The following is a 15,743-nucleotide window of genomic DNA, read 5'->3' as shown; positions in this document are numbered from 1 at the left end:
TTCACTCATTCAACACTTCCTGTTTCCCCCTCAATTTTACATATCATTCATTTGCTTTCTTTCTCTATTCTCTCTCTCTCTCTCAGAATCTGTGGGTTTGAGAGTCCAGTGTCAGCAACTTCAATACCTCATTAAGAAACATAAGCTGAGCAGATTCCCTGTTCTCTACTGTATCATATATTGATCCATAAATCAGAATAAACATGTAACTCCCGTGTGTCCACAGTCACTTACACAAGGTCAGCCCACTGGATGGAACCTCGGGCACCCTGAGTTTGATCTCCGATGTCTCCAGTCCCGACTGCCCCTTTACATCAGTATCCCCTCACTTTTATACCCTGTAGTGATCCAGCTGTGGCCCTTGGCTCTTTGGCCTCTCTGCTGGGTTTTGGCAGGAAGTGAGGAAAAGACAGCTGGAATTTCTCTAATCTGTGATTTACAAGGACACATTCCCTGGTTCCCAGCAGTTACTTTTCTTCAGGAATTTTCTCATCTCCCTAAACTCCCCTGCCCACAGTTAATTCTGTTATTTTGGATAGCTTCACAATTATAGGTATAAACATCACACATTATAATCTGATCGATTCCATTCCTCTCTGGTTTCAATTTATAATGTGGTTAATAACAGACAAACTCTGTCCTTTTCCCTGATCTGATTCGAGTTTCCAATGAGCTGATTCTGTGCAATGGAATGTCTTATCAGTGTTGCCATGGTGACCTGTCTGTAGTGAAGAGCCTGTTTGTGTTTCTAACTCAGACTAAACTTCTCTATCCTATAATACTCATTATATCAGACATTTTACCTCAAAGTATTTTAGCCATGTTACAAGGGGTTCAGTAACATAAATCTTTAAATTTTAAGGACAAGTTTTAAATGCTGTTTGAACCTGTTACTCCACTTTTCTTTATAAAATTAATTTGTAAATCATTGGTTAGACTGCATTTAGAATATTGAGTCAAATTCTGGGCATCTTACAACAGGAATGATGTCAAGGCCATGGAGAGGGTGCAGGGGAGATTCACAGCGACGATACCATGGATGAGAGGCTACAGCACAAAAGGAGGTCATTTGGCTCATTGTGCCTTTGCCAGCTCTTTGGAAGAGCTATCTGAATAATCCACTCCCCTGCTGTTTCTCCGTGGTCCTGTCAATGTTTTCCTTCAAGCATTTCTCCAATTCCCATTTAAAAGTTACTGTTGAATCTGCTCCCACCAAACTTTCAGACAGTGAATTCCAGATGATAACAACTGACTGTGGAATGAAATGTTTTCTCATGGTGACCTGTCTGCTGTGAAGCTCCTGTTTGTGTTTCTAACTTTGTTCCAACATCTCTTTCCCATGAGGACAGACTGGAGAAACTGGGGGTCTTTTCATTAGAACTAAGCAGGATGAGAGGAGATGTGAGCAAGGAGTTCAAAATTGGGTCAAGGACATGGTCCAAAATATTCCAGACACTCCTTGTCCTTCAGGATCTGTTTCTGGGGGAGAAGCTGATGTGTTCATCTCATCATCATTGAGGTGAACGGCCTCTGTCAGAATCAAACACTCACCAGTCAAACACAGCACGGATTAGATACAGAGTAAACCCATCAGCCTGTCCCCTGGATACAGATACTGAGGGACAGGGAGTGTCCGGGACAATGACATTTCTCACTCAGTAAGGTAGAAATTGATCCTTTATCTCACCCCATTAATCCTGAGCTCCACACGGCTCAAATCCTCCTCCTGTTTCCCTCCCTGTAACAGCACTGAGCTAAAGCCAGCCCATAATGAGCAGGGCTCAGGGAGAATGGTTACTAGGCACTGCAGGGATGTCATAAAGCAGCGTCATTCAGCCCAGCTGGTCCTCTCCCTGTCCCTTTAAAGGTGGAAAACTGGGACATCCTGTCTCCAAACATATCCCACCCTGTTCACGCTGAGAATCCCAGGGTGGGGAACTGGGACATCCTGTCTCCAAACACATCCCACCCTGTTCACACTGAGAATCCTAGTATTTGGGAGGTGACAGCACGTTCGAACAGTGTAGGGAGGAGCGGGAGGTTGGAGATGGGGCAGTAGTTTGCAAGAACAGTGGGATCAAAGGTTTATTTTTGAGGAGGGGGGTGACGATTGCAGATTTGAGGCAAAGAACAGCACCTCAAGAGAGAGAACCGGTAACCATGTCTTCGAACATGGGGAAGTTGGGTGATCAACATTGTGGTAGGAATAGGGTCGATGGAGCAGGAGGTGGGTCTCATGGACAAGATGAGCATTGGGAGGACATGAGGGGAGATGGGAGAAAGATGTGAGTTCAGGGCTCAGACAAGGGGGAACTTTGTTAGAGACAGTTTGTCCCGGTGGGCTAGTGGAAGGGAGGGAAGCAGCAGAGGCAGCTGATTGGATTGTCTCAATCTTCGTGACAAAGAAGCTCCATGAGCTCCTAACATTTGTTGTTGGAGGTGAGGATGGAGGAGACAGGGGAGAGGGAGAGCCCTTCAAATGGAACCAACAGAGATGTTTAAAAGATTCAACGCACACTGTGTTTAACAAAAAGCTGATTTATTTAACTTCATCCAGAATATTAGGAGTCGATGAACATCAGGAGAAACAGACCCCAAAGAATACGGTTCAGTCTGGATGTGATTAACAGCAAAATCCAATCACTACAGTTATCTGTGAGCTCGCTGGTGTCTCAGCAGGTGGGATGAGGTAGTGAATCGCTTCCCACAATTAGAGCAGATGAACGGCCTCTCCCCAGTGTGAATTCGTTGGTGAACGGTGAGCTCAAATGATGTCTTGAACCCAGTCCCACAGTGAGAGCACCTGAATGGTCTCTCGTCAGTGTGAACACGTTGATGGGAAATCAGGTTCCCGGAACTTTTATAGCACTTCCCACAGTCTGGGCATTTATAAGGTCTCTCATCAGTGTGAACTCGCTGGTGAATCAGCAATTGAGATGATTGAGTGAATCCCTTTCCACACTTGGAGCAGGCGAACAGTTTCTCGTCAGTGTGAACACGTTGATGGTACATCAGATTCCAGGAACTTTTATAGCACTTCCCACAGTCTGGGCATTTAAAAGGTCTCTCCCCAGTGTGAACTCGCTGGTGTGTCTGTAGGTGGGATGACTGAATGAATCCCATCCCACACTCAGAGCAGGTGAACGGCCTCTCCCCAGTGTGAATTCGCTGGTGCACAGTGAGCTGAGATGATGTCTTGAACCCAGTGCCACAGTGAGAGCACCTGAACGGTCTCTCATCAGTGTGAACACGTTGATGGCACATTAGTTCCCTGGAACTTTTATAGCACTTCCCACAACATGGGCATTTGAAAAGTCTCTCCTCAGTGTGAACTTGCTGATGTGTCAGCAGATGGGATAACTGAGTGAATCGCTTCCCACACTGGGAGCAGGTGAACGGCCTCTCCCCAGTGTGACTGCGCTGGTGTACAGTGAGATCAGATGATGTCTTGAACCCAGTCCCACAGTTCGAGCACCTGAACGGTCTCTCGTCAGTGTGAACACGTTGATGGAACATGAGTTCCCCGGAACTTTTATAGCACTTCCCACAGTCTGGGCATTTAAAAGGCCTCTCATCGGTGTGAACTCGCTGGTGTTTCCGCAGGTTGGATGACTGAGTGAATCCTTTACCACATGTGGAGCAGGTGAATGGCCTCTCCCCAGTGTGACTGCGCTGATGCTTTTCCAGGTCAGATGGGTATTTGAATCCCTTCCCACAGTCCCCACATTTCCATGGTTTCTCTCCATTGTGACTGCATTTAAGTTCCATCAGGCCAGAAGATCGGCTGAAGCCTCGTCCACACAGAGAACACGTGTTCGGTTTCTCCCCGCTGTGAACGGTGCTTTTTCCTTCCATGTTCAAAATCCAAAGATATTCAGGTTACAATAAATTGGGCGACTCCGTCAGATCCTGATGTGATGTTTAGTTTGAGTTTCCCGACTGCAAATCCTCCCCTTCTAATCCCCTGTGAAATTGATTTAAAACAGAAAAAAAGGGAGTGAGAGAGAACCCACAAAAACACAAAGGCAGGTTGTGAAATTGATCTGAATAAATCAGGGAATTTGTGGGGCCGGCACTAGGAAAAAGTGACCATGAAAACTGCTGGATTGTCATAAAAACCCAACTGATTCACTAATGTCCTTCAGGGAAGGGAACCTGCCACCCAGTCTGGGCCTACACAAGTCTCTGGCCTCTAGGGGAGAAAATAGAGAGCGAGAGAGATAGAGAGAGAGAGGGGAGAGGTGGCAGAGTCGCTCTCCTTGATAACTGTCTGAGGCTGAACCAGACTGTTCACAACCATGGATAAATATTTCACCCCAAGATGAGCTTCCAACCACATATCCACATCATCACCAAGACCGCCTATTTCCACCTCAGTAACATCGCCCGACTCCAGCCCAGTCTCAGCTCATCTGCTGCTGAAACTCTCATCCATTCCTTTGCTACCTCTAGACTTAACTATGCTAACGCACTCCCGGCTGCCTTCCACATTCAACCTCCCTGTAATCTTGAGGTCATCCAAAACTCTGCTGCCCATGTGCTTACTCGCACCAAGTCTTGTTTACCCATCACCCCTGTGCTCACTGACCTACAAAGACTCCAGGATAAGGAGAACCTCATTTTCAAAATTCTCATCCTTGTTTTCAAATCCCTCCATGGTCTCTCCCTCCCTATCTCTGTAATCTCGTCTAGCCTCACAACCCTCCCAGATATCTACACTTCTCTAATTCCGACCTCCTGAGCATTCCCAATTTTAATTCCTCCACCTTTGGTGGCTGCATCTTCAGCTGCCAAGACCATGAACTCTGGAATTTCCTCCATAAACCTCTCCACCTCACTTTCCTCCTTTAAGATAATCCTTAAAACTTATCTTTTCAACTACACATTTGTTAATCTGCCCTGATATCTCTATTTGCGGTTGGTTCTCAAATGTTTCTTTATAACATTCCGGTGAAACATCCTGGAACATTCTGTTACACAAAAGGTGCTACAGAATTACAAATTGTTGTTGATTTGGACATATATCACTGCTCTTTCATCATTACAGGGTGAATAACCTGTAACTCCTTACCTAACAGCATTGTGGGAGCAGCTTCATCACACGGACTGCAGCGGTTCAAGAAGGTAAAACATCATCTTCTCCACAGGTAACTGGGGATTGACAACATTTTCTGGTCTTGTTAGTGAAAGGGCCGGGGAGTGGGACTGGCTGATTTGCTCTTGCAGACAGCCAGCACAGACACAACAGGCTGAATGGCCTCCGTCTATATTGCAATCATTCAATGATTCTGTGACTAGATGAAAAAGGACCTACACTGGAGGCCAGGGACCAACTTCTGTAACCAACACCCACCCTGATACAAACCGGCTCTAAATTGGTCCGTCTGTGTTTCTAGACTCGGTTCTGTGAGCAACGCCTACAATAAAGTAATAGCAAAATACTGCAGCTGCTGGAAATCGGATATAAAAAGAGCAAATGCTGGAAATACTCAGCAGGTCAGGCAGTATCTGTGGAGTTAACATTTCAGGGTGTGCAGAATGAATTAGGGGGAATAAAAATGGTGCAGCATTTAATGGTCAAAATAAGCTCAGAAGTGGAAGAGAAATGGACTGTAGCACAGGAAAAACAATATGAGAGATACAGTGGGAAGATAAAGCTAGGAAGACAGCAGCACATGGTCTGGGGATGGGCAGCAGTGGAAACCTCATTTAGACACGGTCAGCAGAAGTAACAGTAAAATCCTAAACATAATTAAAATACACCCTGTTTTAGAGACAGAGGAAGGTAGACAATGGCAGAGAGGTAATCTGGGAGGGCAGAGGTGAAACAGAGCAATAGATGGACATGGATTCAGATCCACAGTAAAGGAATCACACCAGTCCCAGAGCCCTGGAACTACTCACAGAAAACAGAGCGCAACACTAAAAGCTCTAAATTGTAGATGAATGGTGAAAAATACTCAACTCTGAAACTATCTCACTGTTTTCAATCTGAAAATCTGCTGGAGCCTGCAGCTGGAAAGATATCAGAAGCACTGGAGTCAGAGAAAAATCTCCCAGTTGAGAAAATACCCGGGGAGCGGGGTGATGTCACCATGTAATAGTCGATGTGTGATTTAAACTAAACAAGAGGGTTGAGGGGGTCAAGCTTGAGTGGAGGCAGCAATTCAAGGTGTAGAGTCAAGACAGGAGAGCAATAGAAATATGAGAAATGAGGATCAGAGTATGGCAGGAAGGGACAGAGAAAAAGCCTGAGAATACATCAAGAGTCAGGACTAAATGTTACAAATGTAACAAAAAGACAAAACCGAAGGCTCTCTATCTGAATGCACATAGCACTCATAACAATGTAAATGAATTGGTGGCCCATATTGAAGGAAATAAATATGATCTGATAGCAAGTACGGAGACATGGCAGCAGGATGACAACGATTAGGTCCTTAATATTGAGGGGTTCATGACATTAAAGAAGAATAGGAAGTTGGGTAAAGGTGGAGGGGTAGCATTGTTAATCAGAGAGGGCATTGGTGCAATAGTTAGAGATGACCTTGCTTCAGGAGATCAGGATGTAGGATCAGTTTGGGTGGAGATGAGGAATAATAGAGGAAAAAGTCATTTGTGGGAATGGTCTACAGGCCCCATAACAGTAGCTACAGTGTAGGACAAAATATTCAAGAGAAAATATTGTGTGTTTTTGATAAAGGGGTGGCAATAATCATGGGTAATTTTAATCTACATATAAACTGGGAAAAATCAGATTGGCAGTAGTAGCTTGGATGAGGAGTTCTTAGAGTGCTTTCAAGATAGTTTCTTAGAACAGCATGTTCAGGAACCAAGCAGAGAGCAGGTTATATTAGACTTGGTATTGAGTAATGTGACAGGATTAATTAATGACCTCAGAGTAAAGGCACCCCAAGGTAGCAGTGACCACAATATGATTGAATTTTACATCCAGTATGAAAGGGAGAAGAGTGGGTCTAAGACTAGTATCTTAAACTTAAATAAGGGAAAAAATGTGGGGATGAAAGCTCAGCTAGCTGAGGTGAACTGGGAAACTAGGCTAGAGGATAGGTCAATAGAGAGGCAGTGGCAGACATTTAAGGGGATACTTCAGAGTGTTCAGAATAAGTACATTGCTACAATAAAGAAAAATTCTAAGGGGAGGACCCAAAATTCGTGGCTAACTAAAGAAGTTAAGGAAAGCATCGAACTTAAGGAAAAAGCATACAACTTCACAAAGATGAGTGGCAGGACAGGTGATTGGACAGAATGTAAAGAATGACAGAGAATGCCTAAAAGGTTAATCAGGAGAAAGAAACTCAAGTATGAGAGCAAGCGAGCTAGAAATTTAAAATTGGATAGCAATATTTTCTACTTGAAAAGAAAAATAGTAAGATAAGTGAATGTTGGTCCACTCGAGAGTGTCAGTGGGGAGTTAATAGTAGATAATAAGGAGATGGCGGAAGAGATGATCAAATATTTTGCTTCTGTGTTCACTATAGAGGATATAAAAAGCATTCCAGTAATAGTTGCAAATCAGGAGGTGAATGGGAGAAAGGGACTTGATAAAATTGAAATCACTGGGGAAATGATTCTGAGCAAATAGATGGAGCTGCAGGCTGGCAAGTCTCCGGGTCCTGATGGACTACATCCTCGGGTCTTAAAAGAGGTGGCTAATGATGTAGTTAATTTTCCAAAATTTGCTAGATTCTGGAAAGGTTCCATCAGATTTGAAAGTAGCAAATATAACCCCTCTATTCAAGAAGGGAGGGAGGCAGAAAACAGGAAAGTATAGGCCAATTAGCTTGACGTCTGTTGTGGAGAAGTTATTAGAATCAATCATTAAGGAGGTTATAGCTGGGCACTTAGAAGAGCTCAAGGCAATCAGGAAGATCAGCATGGTTTTATGAAAGGAAAATCATGTTTAACCAATTTATTGGAGTTTTTTGAAGGAGTAACATGCGCAGTGGGTAAAGTGGAGCCTGTAGACGTACTGGACTTGGATTTCCAGAAGGCATTTGATAAGTTGCCACATCAAAGATTATTACGGAAAATAAAAGTGCATGGTCTAGTGGGTAACATATTAGCCTGGATAGAAGATTTACTGTCTGGCGGAGAGTATGCATAAATGGGTCTTTTTTCGATTGGCAGGATGTGACGAGCGGGGCCGAAAATATCTCAATCTGGAATTTCTATCTTGGAATGACAGTGACAGGTTTGGGAAACAGTTTGCACAGAACATTAAAAAAGGAGGATCCAGATCCTGATCAATTGAGTGACTCTGTCAGATCTTAATGTGATGTTTGGCCTGACTTTCCCATCTGTGAATCCTCCCCTACTAAACCCCTGCAAAAGGAGTTTCCAAAATCCATCCGTCAGTCCAGAATAGAAATTCACAACATTCTCTCCTCCTGCTACCTGAACCAGGATGACCGCGCATGCGCCCTGCTGCACATTGCCCCTATAAAGATGGCGGCCGTTACCCCGGGCCTGGCGAAGGGAGAAATCCAGATTTTTTTCGGCCCGTTCTTTGCAAACACAAGACCGGTACCTTGTTATTTGGGGTCTGCGGCCTGCACTGTGTCTTTATGAAGCCTCCCTTCCCACTCCGCTCGCTCCATTCCTCCTCACACACCCACTAACTCTGTTAGTTTGCTCCACTCGACATTCACTCAACTGCTCTGAGCAGCTTCAGTCACAGACTAGCACTGCGCATGCTCATGAAATAGAACACAATGCGCATGCTCCAAGCACATACCGCAATGCGCATGCGCCTGGAGCTGCTGTAGTGAGGATAGGGCACATTCTGCTCCTCTTTGAATACTGGGTACCCGCACCGCCATTGAAAACCCGTATTTTTGAATAGAAAATTATTATTTGTGATCCGATGACGATTGGAGGCTCAGGGCCAAGATATAACATTATTAAGTCAATTGTATGACAAACAAAGTGTACAGGTCCTCCACCATAGTTCTGTCCCGGGTGTAAAAAACAGCAGAACAACCCTATAGTTAGAAGCAAACTCACTGGAGTTTCAGCAGGCGGTGTGGACAAATGATTTTCCTTCCCATATGCAGAACTTTTAAACTCTGTCTTGTCAGCAAGAATGTAACAATTCAGCTGGTGAACAATCATTTCATAGTGTGATTTTACCCATAAGTTCCCAGCTCATATTGAGATCTCAACCCCTTCTGATAACAACTTCTACATTCAGAACCATCTACAGTGATAGAAAAGCAGGTGCTGTAAATCTGAAATAAGTTTGGAAAATGCTGGAATTTTCAGCAGATCTGATAGTTTCTGTGGAGAGAGGAACATGGATCTGATAGTTTCTGTGGAGAGAGGAACATGGTTCACATTTCAGCGTGATGACTTTCCATCAGAACTGCACTGCATCAGTGCACAGACCTGAAAACTTAACTCTGTTTCTCAATCTACAGATGCTCCTAAAGTGCGGAGTATTTACAGTACATTCAGCATTATCTCTGGTGAATGAAATTGCTCCTGATTTACACTTTAGGTTTATTAGTGACTAACTTATATTTATTCTCATCCATTCACAAATGGAAACATCCTTCACTTGACTACCCTGTCAAACCATTTTATTATCTTAAAGGCCTCAGTCAGGTCATTTCTCACTTTCTTTTCCAGACAAAACTTTTTCAACCTGTTCAAACTTTTTTGATTGATATAACTTTCCAATTCTGACATCATTTCAGTAAATCTTTTTTGCACCTTCTCCAGTGCTTCTCGCTCCTTCCTATAATATGGAGACAGAGCTAATCTGAGCATCAAAGTCACATTGTCCCAAATTCCTATATGTTGTAAGGATCACTGTGGCAGTGGGAGTGAGGACTGTGGTTTGGAGCTATTATTCACCATCTTCTATCCCATTAGCTGAAATAAGGTGAGATGAAATGAGCCAATCCAATGAGCCGTTCTGTGACATTATGAATCATCCACAAAGTTGTCTCTCACCCTTACAATGCAACAGAGCATGGTTTTCATTCTAAACCCGCCACTTATACCATTAAGAATACCTGTCAGGGAATGACAAGATTTCAGCACAGGGCCGGTGGAAAGTTCAGTTAACATGATTGCCAAGCAGTGAGAAGGTGAATTTGCAATTCATGTACACCTTGTTTGCGCATTTTCCAGATTTAAACTTGAATTGAAAATATTGTTCTCCATCTTGAGTATATTCAAGCTGGAAATCCAGGAATATTTGGACGCGAAGGGAATCAATGGATATGGTAATAGGGCGGGAAAGTAGAGGTGAGCTTGAAGATAATTTAATGGTGGAGCAGATTCAGGGACCGTATGATCTACCCCTGGTCCCATATTTTGTGTTCTTATGAACATCACTGTGAATCATTTCCATGCAAGCACTGCAGATGCTGCACCTGCTATTTCACCTCCTCCCAACCCACATTCCCGGGCTCCAAAAACGCTTTCCAGGTGACACAGCGATTTACTTGTACTTATTGCTAATCAGTATCGTGTATTCACTGCTCACAATGCGCTCTCCTCTACGCTGAGGAGACTAAATCCCATTAGGTAACTGCTTTGTGGTTACTTTTCAGTGTGACCCTGAGCTTCTGGTCATTTACCAGTTTAATTCTCCATCCACTCCCGCTCTGACATCTCTGTCTTGGGCCTCCTGCACTGTTCCAATGGAGCTCAATGGAACAGCAGCTCATCTTTGATTTGACACTTTACAACCTTCCACACTCAACATTCATTTCAACAATTTCAGATCATAACCACCAGTCCCATTTTTTCAGACAGTGGGTGCTGCTAATGGTCCTGATGTTACCATTTGTCCCTCCTCTGGAACTGTCTTTTGTTTCTTCACTTGTCCCATTAGTTTATTTCATTGTCTCTTATCACCCAATGTTGCCTTGCACCATCATCCCCTTTGTCATTTCATCACTCCAAGCTACCATCCTATCACAAGAACATTTGTTCTTTCCTTCTCTCCCTCTCTCTTTTCCCTGACTCTGTACTTGTTTGTAAACAACTAAATCTCCAAATTATTTCAGTTTGGATAAAAGGTCTATTATTAAGGAAGAAATAGCAGGACATTTAGAAAAATCTTAACACAATCAAACAGTCAACAAGGTTTTGTGAAAGGGAAATCATGTTTGACAAATTTGCTAGAGTTCTTTGAGGATATAACAAGCAGAGTTGATAAAGGGGAACCGGTAAATGTAGTGTATTTGGATTTCCAGAAGGCATTCAATAAGGTGGCACATAAAAGGTTATAGCACAAGATAGGAGCTCATGGTATTGGGGATAATGCATTAGCATAGATTAAGGATTGGTTGACACAGAGAAGACAGAGAGTCGGAATTAATGAGTCTTTTTCGGGCTGGAAAGACGCAACTAGTGGAGTGCCACAAGAATCAATCCTAGGGCCTCAGTTATTTCCTAATCTATATTTATGACTTGGAGGAGGAGGGGGCAGAGTGTAATGTATCCAAATTTGCTGATGATAGGTGGGAGGGCATGTTGTGATGAGGACAAAAAGAATCTGCAAGGGGATATAGGTAGGTTGAGTGAGTGGGAAAAAACTTGGCAGATGGAATTTAATGTAGGAAAGTTTGAGGTCGTGCACCTTGGTAGGAAAAATCAAAAGGCAGGCTGTTATTTAAATGGAGAGAGACTGCAAAAAAGTACAGGATCAGAAAATGTGCCGGTGCAGCAAATAATTAAGAAGGCAAATAGGATTTTGGCCTGTATTGCTCGGGCGTTCGAGTTTAAAAATAGGGAAATCTTGTTACAACTGTACAGGGTGTTGATGAGGCCGCACCTGGAGTACTGTGTACAGTTTTGGTCGTCGTAATTAAGAAAGGGTATAGTGGCATTGGAGGCAGTTCAAAAGAGACACACTAGTTGATTCCTGAGATGGAGGGGTTAACTTATCAGGAATAGCTAAACAGTTAGGCCTTTATTCATTAGCGTTTAGAAGAATGAGGGGTGATCTTATCAAAAGGTACAAGATTCTGAGGGGGCTTCACAAGGTAGATGTTCAGAAGATGTTTCCACTAGTGGGGAAATCTCGAACTAAGGGACATGTTTACAGAATAAGGGGGCACTCATTTAAAACTGAGATGCGAAGGAATTTCATTTCTCAGATGGTAGTGAATGTCTCGAATTCTCTACCCCAGAGAGTGGTGGAGGCTAGATCACTGAAAGTATTTAAAGAGGAGGTATGTAGATTTTTGAAATATCGGAGGAGCTGGCACGAAAGAGGAGTTGAGGCCTGGAGCAGATCAGCCATGATCTTATTGAATAGCGGGGCAGGCTTGAGGGGCCGAATGGCCGACTCTTGCTGCAATTTCTTATGTTCTTATGAAACGTGTCTCTGGTGAAGGGGTCGGAAATGAAAATAGAAGGCACAGGTAGCATGGATAAGCCAGTTTGTAAGGCTTGTAAGCAGTTTCCCTGGTGGTCTAGTGGTCAGGATTTGGCGCTTTCACTGCTGTTTGATTCCCAGTCAGGGAATGAAGATTTAATAACCTAGTGCAAACTGTTCAAGTTGTTTTCCTGATTAAAATTGTCAGCTCTGCCAGAGTCAGTAGAGTGAGAGCTTGAGTCTTGCATCAGAGCTGGAAATGTCACCCGTGCAACGGGCCGAGAATAAATACAAGAATGAGAGAAGGACTGTGAGAGTTTGAAAAACAATGACTATAGAGATGCTGGTGGAAGTTGGAAATGTCATCTGGTCGCAACCAGTCGAGAACAAACACAGAGGTGAAGATAGGGAATGAGGGAAGAGCTGTGAAAAGCTGCAAAGCACTGACTGTAGAGATGGCGGTGCATGGCAAAATATAGCGGTAATAGGGGAGATTTTACTGTTGACACCGATACAAATATCTCCCAGATCTGGTTCCAAATCTCGTGTTAAATGAGAAGTAACCTTGTCGCTGAATCTTCCACTTCTTAGCTGTATCTCCTTCCAAACATTGCAAACTCCTCCTGCATCTTCCATCCTGGTATTTTTCTCTTTGACACTTTAATATGAAGCTGCACAACTAATGTGAATCAAGTTTGTGATGGTAAAAATGTGTTCAACCCCTCGGGGAACTGAGCCACACTGACACAGACAGAGGAACACACACAGACACATACACTGAGGGTGACAGAGGGCAAGGGTTTGTCTAAGGAGAGACAAACACCCAGAAAGCAAACATGACACCAACCTGGCTCCGTTTTTGTTTCATTTCTAGCTGTAACTTTTGTGAATTCTTGCAGACGAATAGAAATTAGAGAATGATAGACGTTTCGAATGGTTTTTATTGCACTTAATCAACAATTAATTGTGCAGGTACACAGTAAAATTCAGGAATGATAAGAAGCGTAGTTGGCAGGATTCCAACCCATCTGGGGAGATCTCAATGGATTCAAAACCCGTCACCTTAACCACTCAGTCACGAATCCAAGCCCCAGATTTGCATTAATATTGCCTGTATAAAATCATAGATGGCCACATCAGTCGGTCATTCAGCATGTCGTTCACATGCCGACCCTCTGGAAGAGCAACTCAACTACTGTAATTCCTCACACTGCCTTTTCCCTACAGAAATTCATATTGATATTGCCTCTCCTCGTTCCTCCTATCAAAATAAAACACCGCACACTCCGCTGGATTTAATGTGAGCTGGTATCTTTTGGTCCGAATGGGGCTGCTGCAGGTCCCAAAAGACAGGTCACCTGAATGTTTAGCAGTGGTGGGATTCAAACCCACGCCTCCATAGAGACTGGAGCTTTAATCCAGTGACTGAGACCACTCGGGCACGCTACCACATAGCGTGAGTGAGTCATAATTTCCTTCACTGGTATTGTCACCGGAAATAGAACAGAAGCAAAAGTGCAGGAATAGGAATCATTGGGAAACTGAAACCAGCTCCGTCAGTTAATCAGACCATCCTGCACTTTGTAACAAACAAAAATCATCTCCACTATTAGCTTCAATGTTTCAAATGATGTGTTTTTTTCCTGTGGTGACTGTGCGTGTTTGCTCTGTAAAATATTGGTAAAAGGTATCGACTGAGGAAAATGAGGAGATGATTGGTCAGAATAGGCATTTGTTTTTTGAAAATTCTACTTGAAATCAACTATTTTTAAAATTTTAATAATTGTAAAAGAATTCAGAATCCAACCCTTCATTTTATTGAGTCAGGAAAACTTTGTTAATTTTCACACACTGAGCATGGACACGGCAGCAGCTCCTGCACCTCTTTCACTATTGTTTTTCTTAACTCAGAGTTTTCAAAAGGGAATTGGACTTGAAAGGGAGAAAAGAATCAGAGTTTTGGAAAGAGACAATGAAATTGAGATTAACTCAAAAGCTCTTTGTGGAAAACTGACATCGATACTATGGGCCTCTTACAGTGCTGTGACTTTTGATGATGACATTATTGGATCAGTCTGTCTCCAGCATCCCCAAAGAGAACAGCCAAATTCCATTTCTTCAAAATAAACACTCAAAGTGTTGCTGCATGACGTCACCACTTAACATTTTAGTGAGGCCCATTGAGCTTTTCTCCTGTTCCCTATTTATACAGGGCAGTGGTTATCATGTTTATCTAATATGTGAAGAGTTGCCTCGTTTGAAACTGGCCAGAACCATCATCAAAACTTGCAGATTGAAGTTTGTTTAAGACAGCAGGATGCGGTGATATGTCCTGGTCACTGATTAACCTTCAACCAAGATTATAAGATCTGAGTTTTGTCAAGTCCCTGGCTTTGTGTGTTTGTTGAGCAGTGATTGGCTGCCGTGTTCCCTGCATTAAAACAATGACTCTGCTTCAGAAAGTACTTCAATAAAAGCAAAATACTGGAAATCTGGAATAAAAACATAAAACGCAGGTAGAACTCAGCAGGTCCGACAGCGTCTGTGGAAAGCGAAACCTGCTGAGTTTCTCAAGTATTTTCTGTTTTTATTTCAAAAAGTGCTTAATTGGCTTGAAAGTGGTTTCAGACATCCACTGGTCAGGAAAAGCGCTGTATAAATGCAAATCTGTCTTTCCTTAACTATCTTTAAATCCCAATCCTGTGGTTACTGACCCCCATCAGTGAAAACAGTTTCTCCCTCTTTGCACCATCAAGCCGCCCGTCCCCACTGCCCCCACCCACATCATTTTGAACAGCTCCATGAAATCTCCACATAAACTTCTTTGCTCTAAAGAGAACAATCCTGGTCTGTATCATCTCTCCACAAAACTGAATTTCCTCAATCCTGGACATGATGCAAGGCGGGGGATTGAGATGAGATTTTGGAAAATATTGTCAGTTGGCAGATGGGAAAACGGAGAAGGAACCAAAACAGAAAACCCAGTCTCCAGCTTTGTGAATCTTTAGAAACTCTTTGGGAACCGGAATCAGAGGAGAATGAAGGGTGAACTGCCCGACTGACCAGAGACAGTCAAGGCACCTTTCCCTTCTTAAAGACGCTGGAACATTGACTCTGATGTTATCAGTGAAATTAACTGATCTGAGACATTGAAAGGATTCTCGTTACTGCACATGAGGAATTCAAACCTAATTTCGGCTTCAGGACAATCAGAATACTTGGTAACAGACAAGGCACGCAAAGGCTCGAAGGGAGACGGCACCGGTTGTAGGAGAGCTGGTTCCCGATGACATGGATGTGTCTGCAGTGGGTGGGATTAGACTGCTTCCATGTATCCACAATGAATGCCCCACTCTTTATTTTGGAAGAGTAAAACTGAGAGAGA

At 43.3% G+C, this 15,743-nt stretch overlaps 2 protein-coding genes across 2 annotated transcripts in view; both read right to left on the bottom strand.

The window, feature by feature from the left end:
• LOC144697531 (uncharacterized) overlaps positions 1-483 on the bottom strand; it is a 161,592-nt gene extending 161,109 nt beyond the window's left edge. The window contains exon 1 of the mRNA XM_078569571.1: positions 235-483. The gene's annotated coding sequence lies outside the window, so the exon portion shown is untranslated. The remainder of the gene's footprint in view (positions 1-234) is intronic.
• LOC144697988 (uncharacterized) overlaps positions 1-15,743 on the bottom strand; it is a 298,820-nt gene that overhangs the window by 5,362 nt on the left and 277,715 nt on the right. Inside the window, exon 2 of the mRNA XM_078569937.1 lies at positions 2,662-3,964. Coding sequence (XP_078426063.1) covers positions 2,662-3,855 — 1,194 coding nt within the window. The 5' untranslated portion in view covers positions 3,856-3,964. The remainder of the gene's footprint in view (positions 1-2,661; positions 3,965-15,743) is intronic.

Source organism: Cetorhinus maximus, chromosome 23 (assembly GCF_964194155.1).
Source record: "Cetorhinus maximus chromosome 23, sCetMax3.hap1.1, whole genome shotgun sequence".
NCBI lineage: Eukaryota > Metazoa > Chordata > Chondrichthyes > Lamniformes > Cetorhinidae > Cetorhinus > Cetorhinus maximus.
This window is presented reverse-complemented; position numbering and strand designations above follow the sequence as displayed.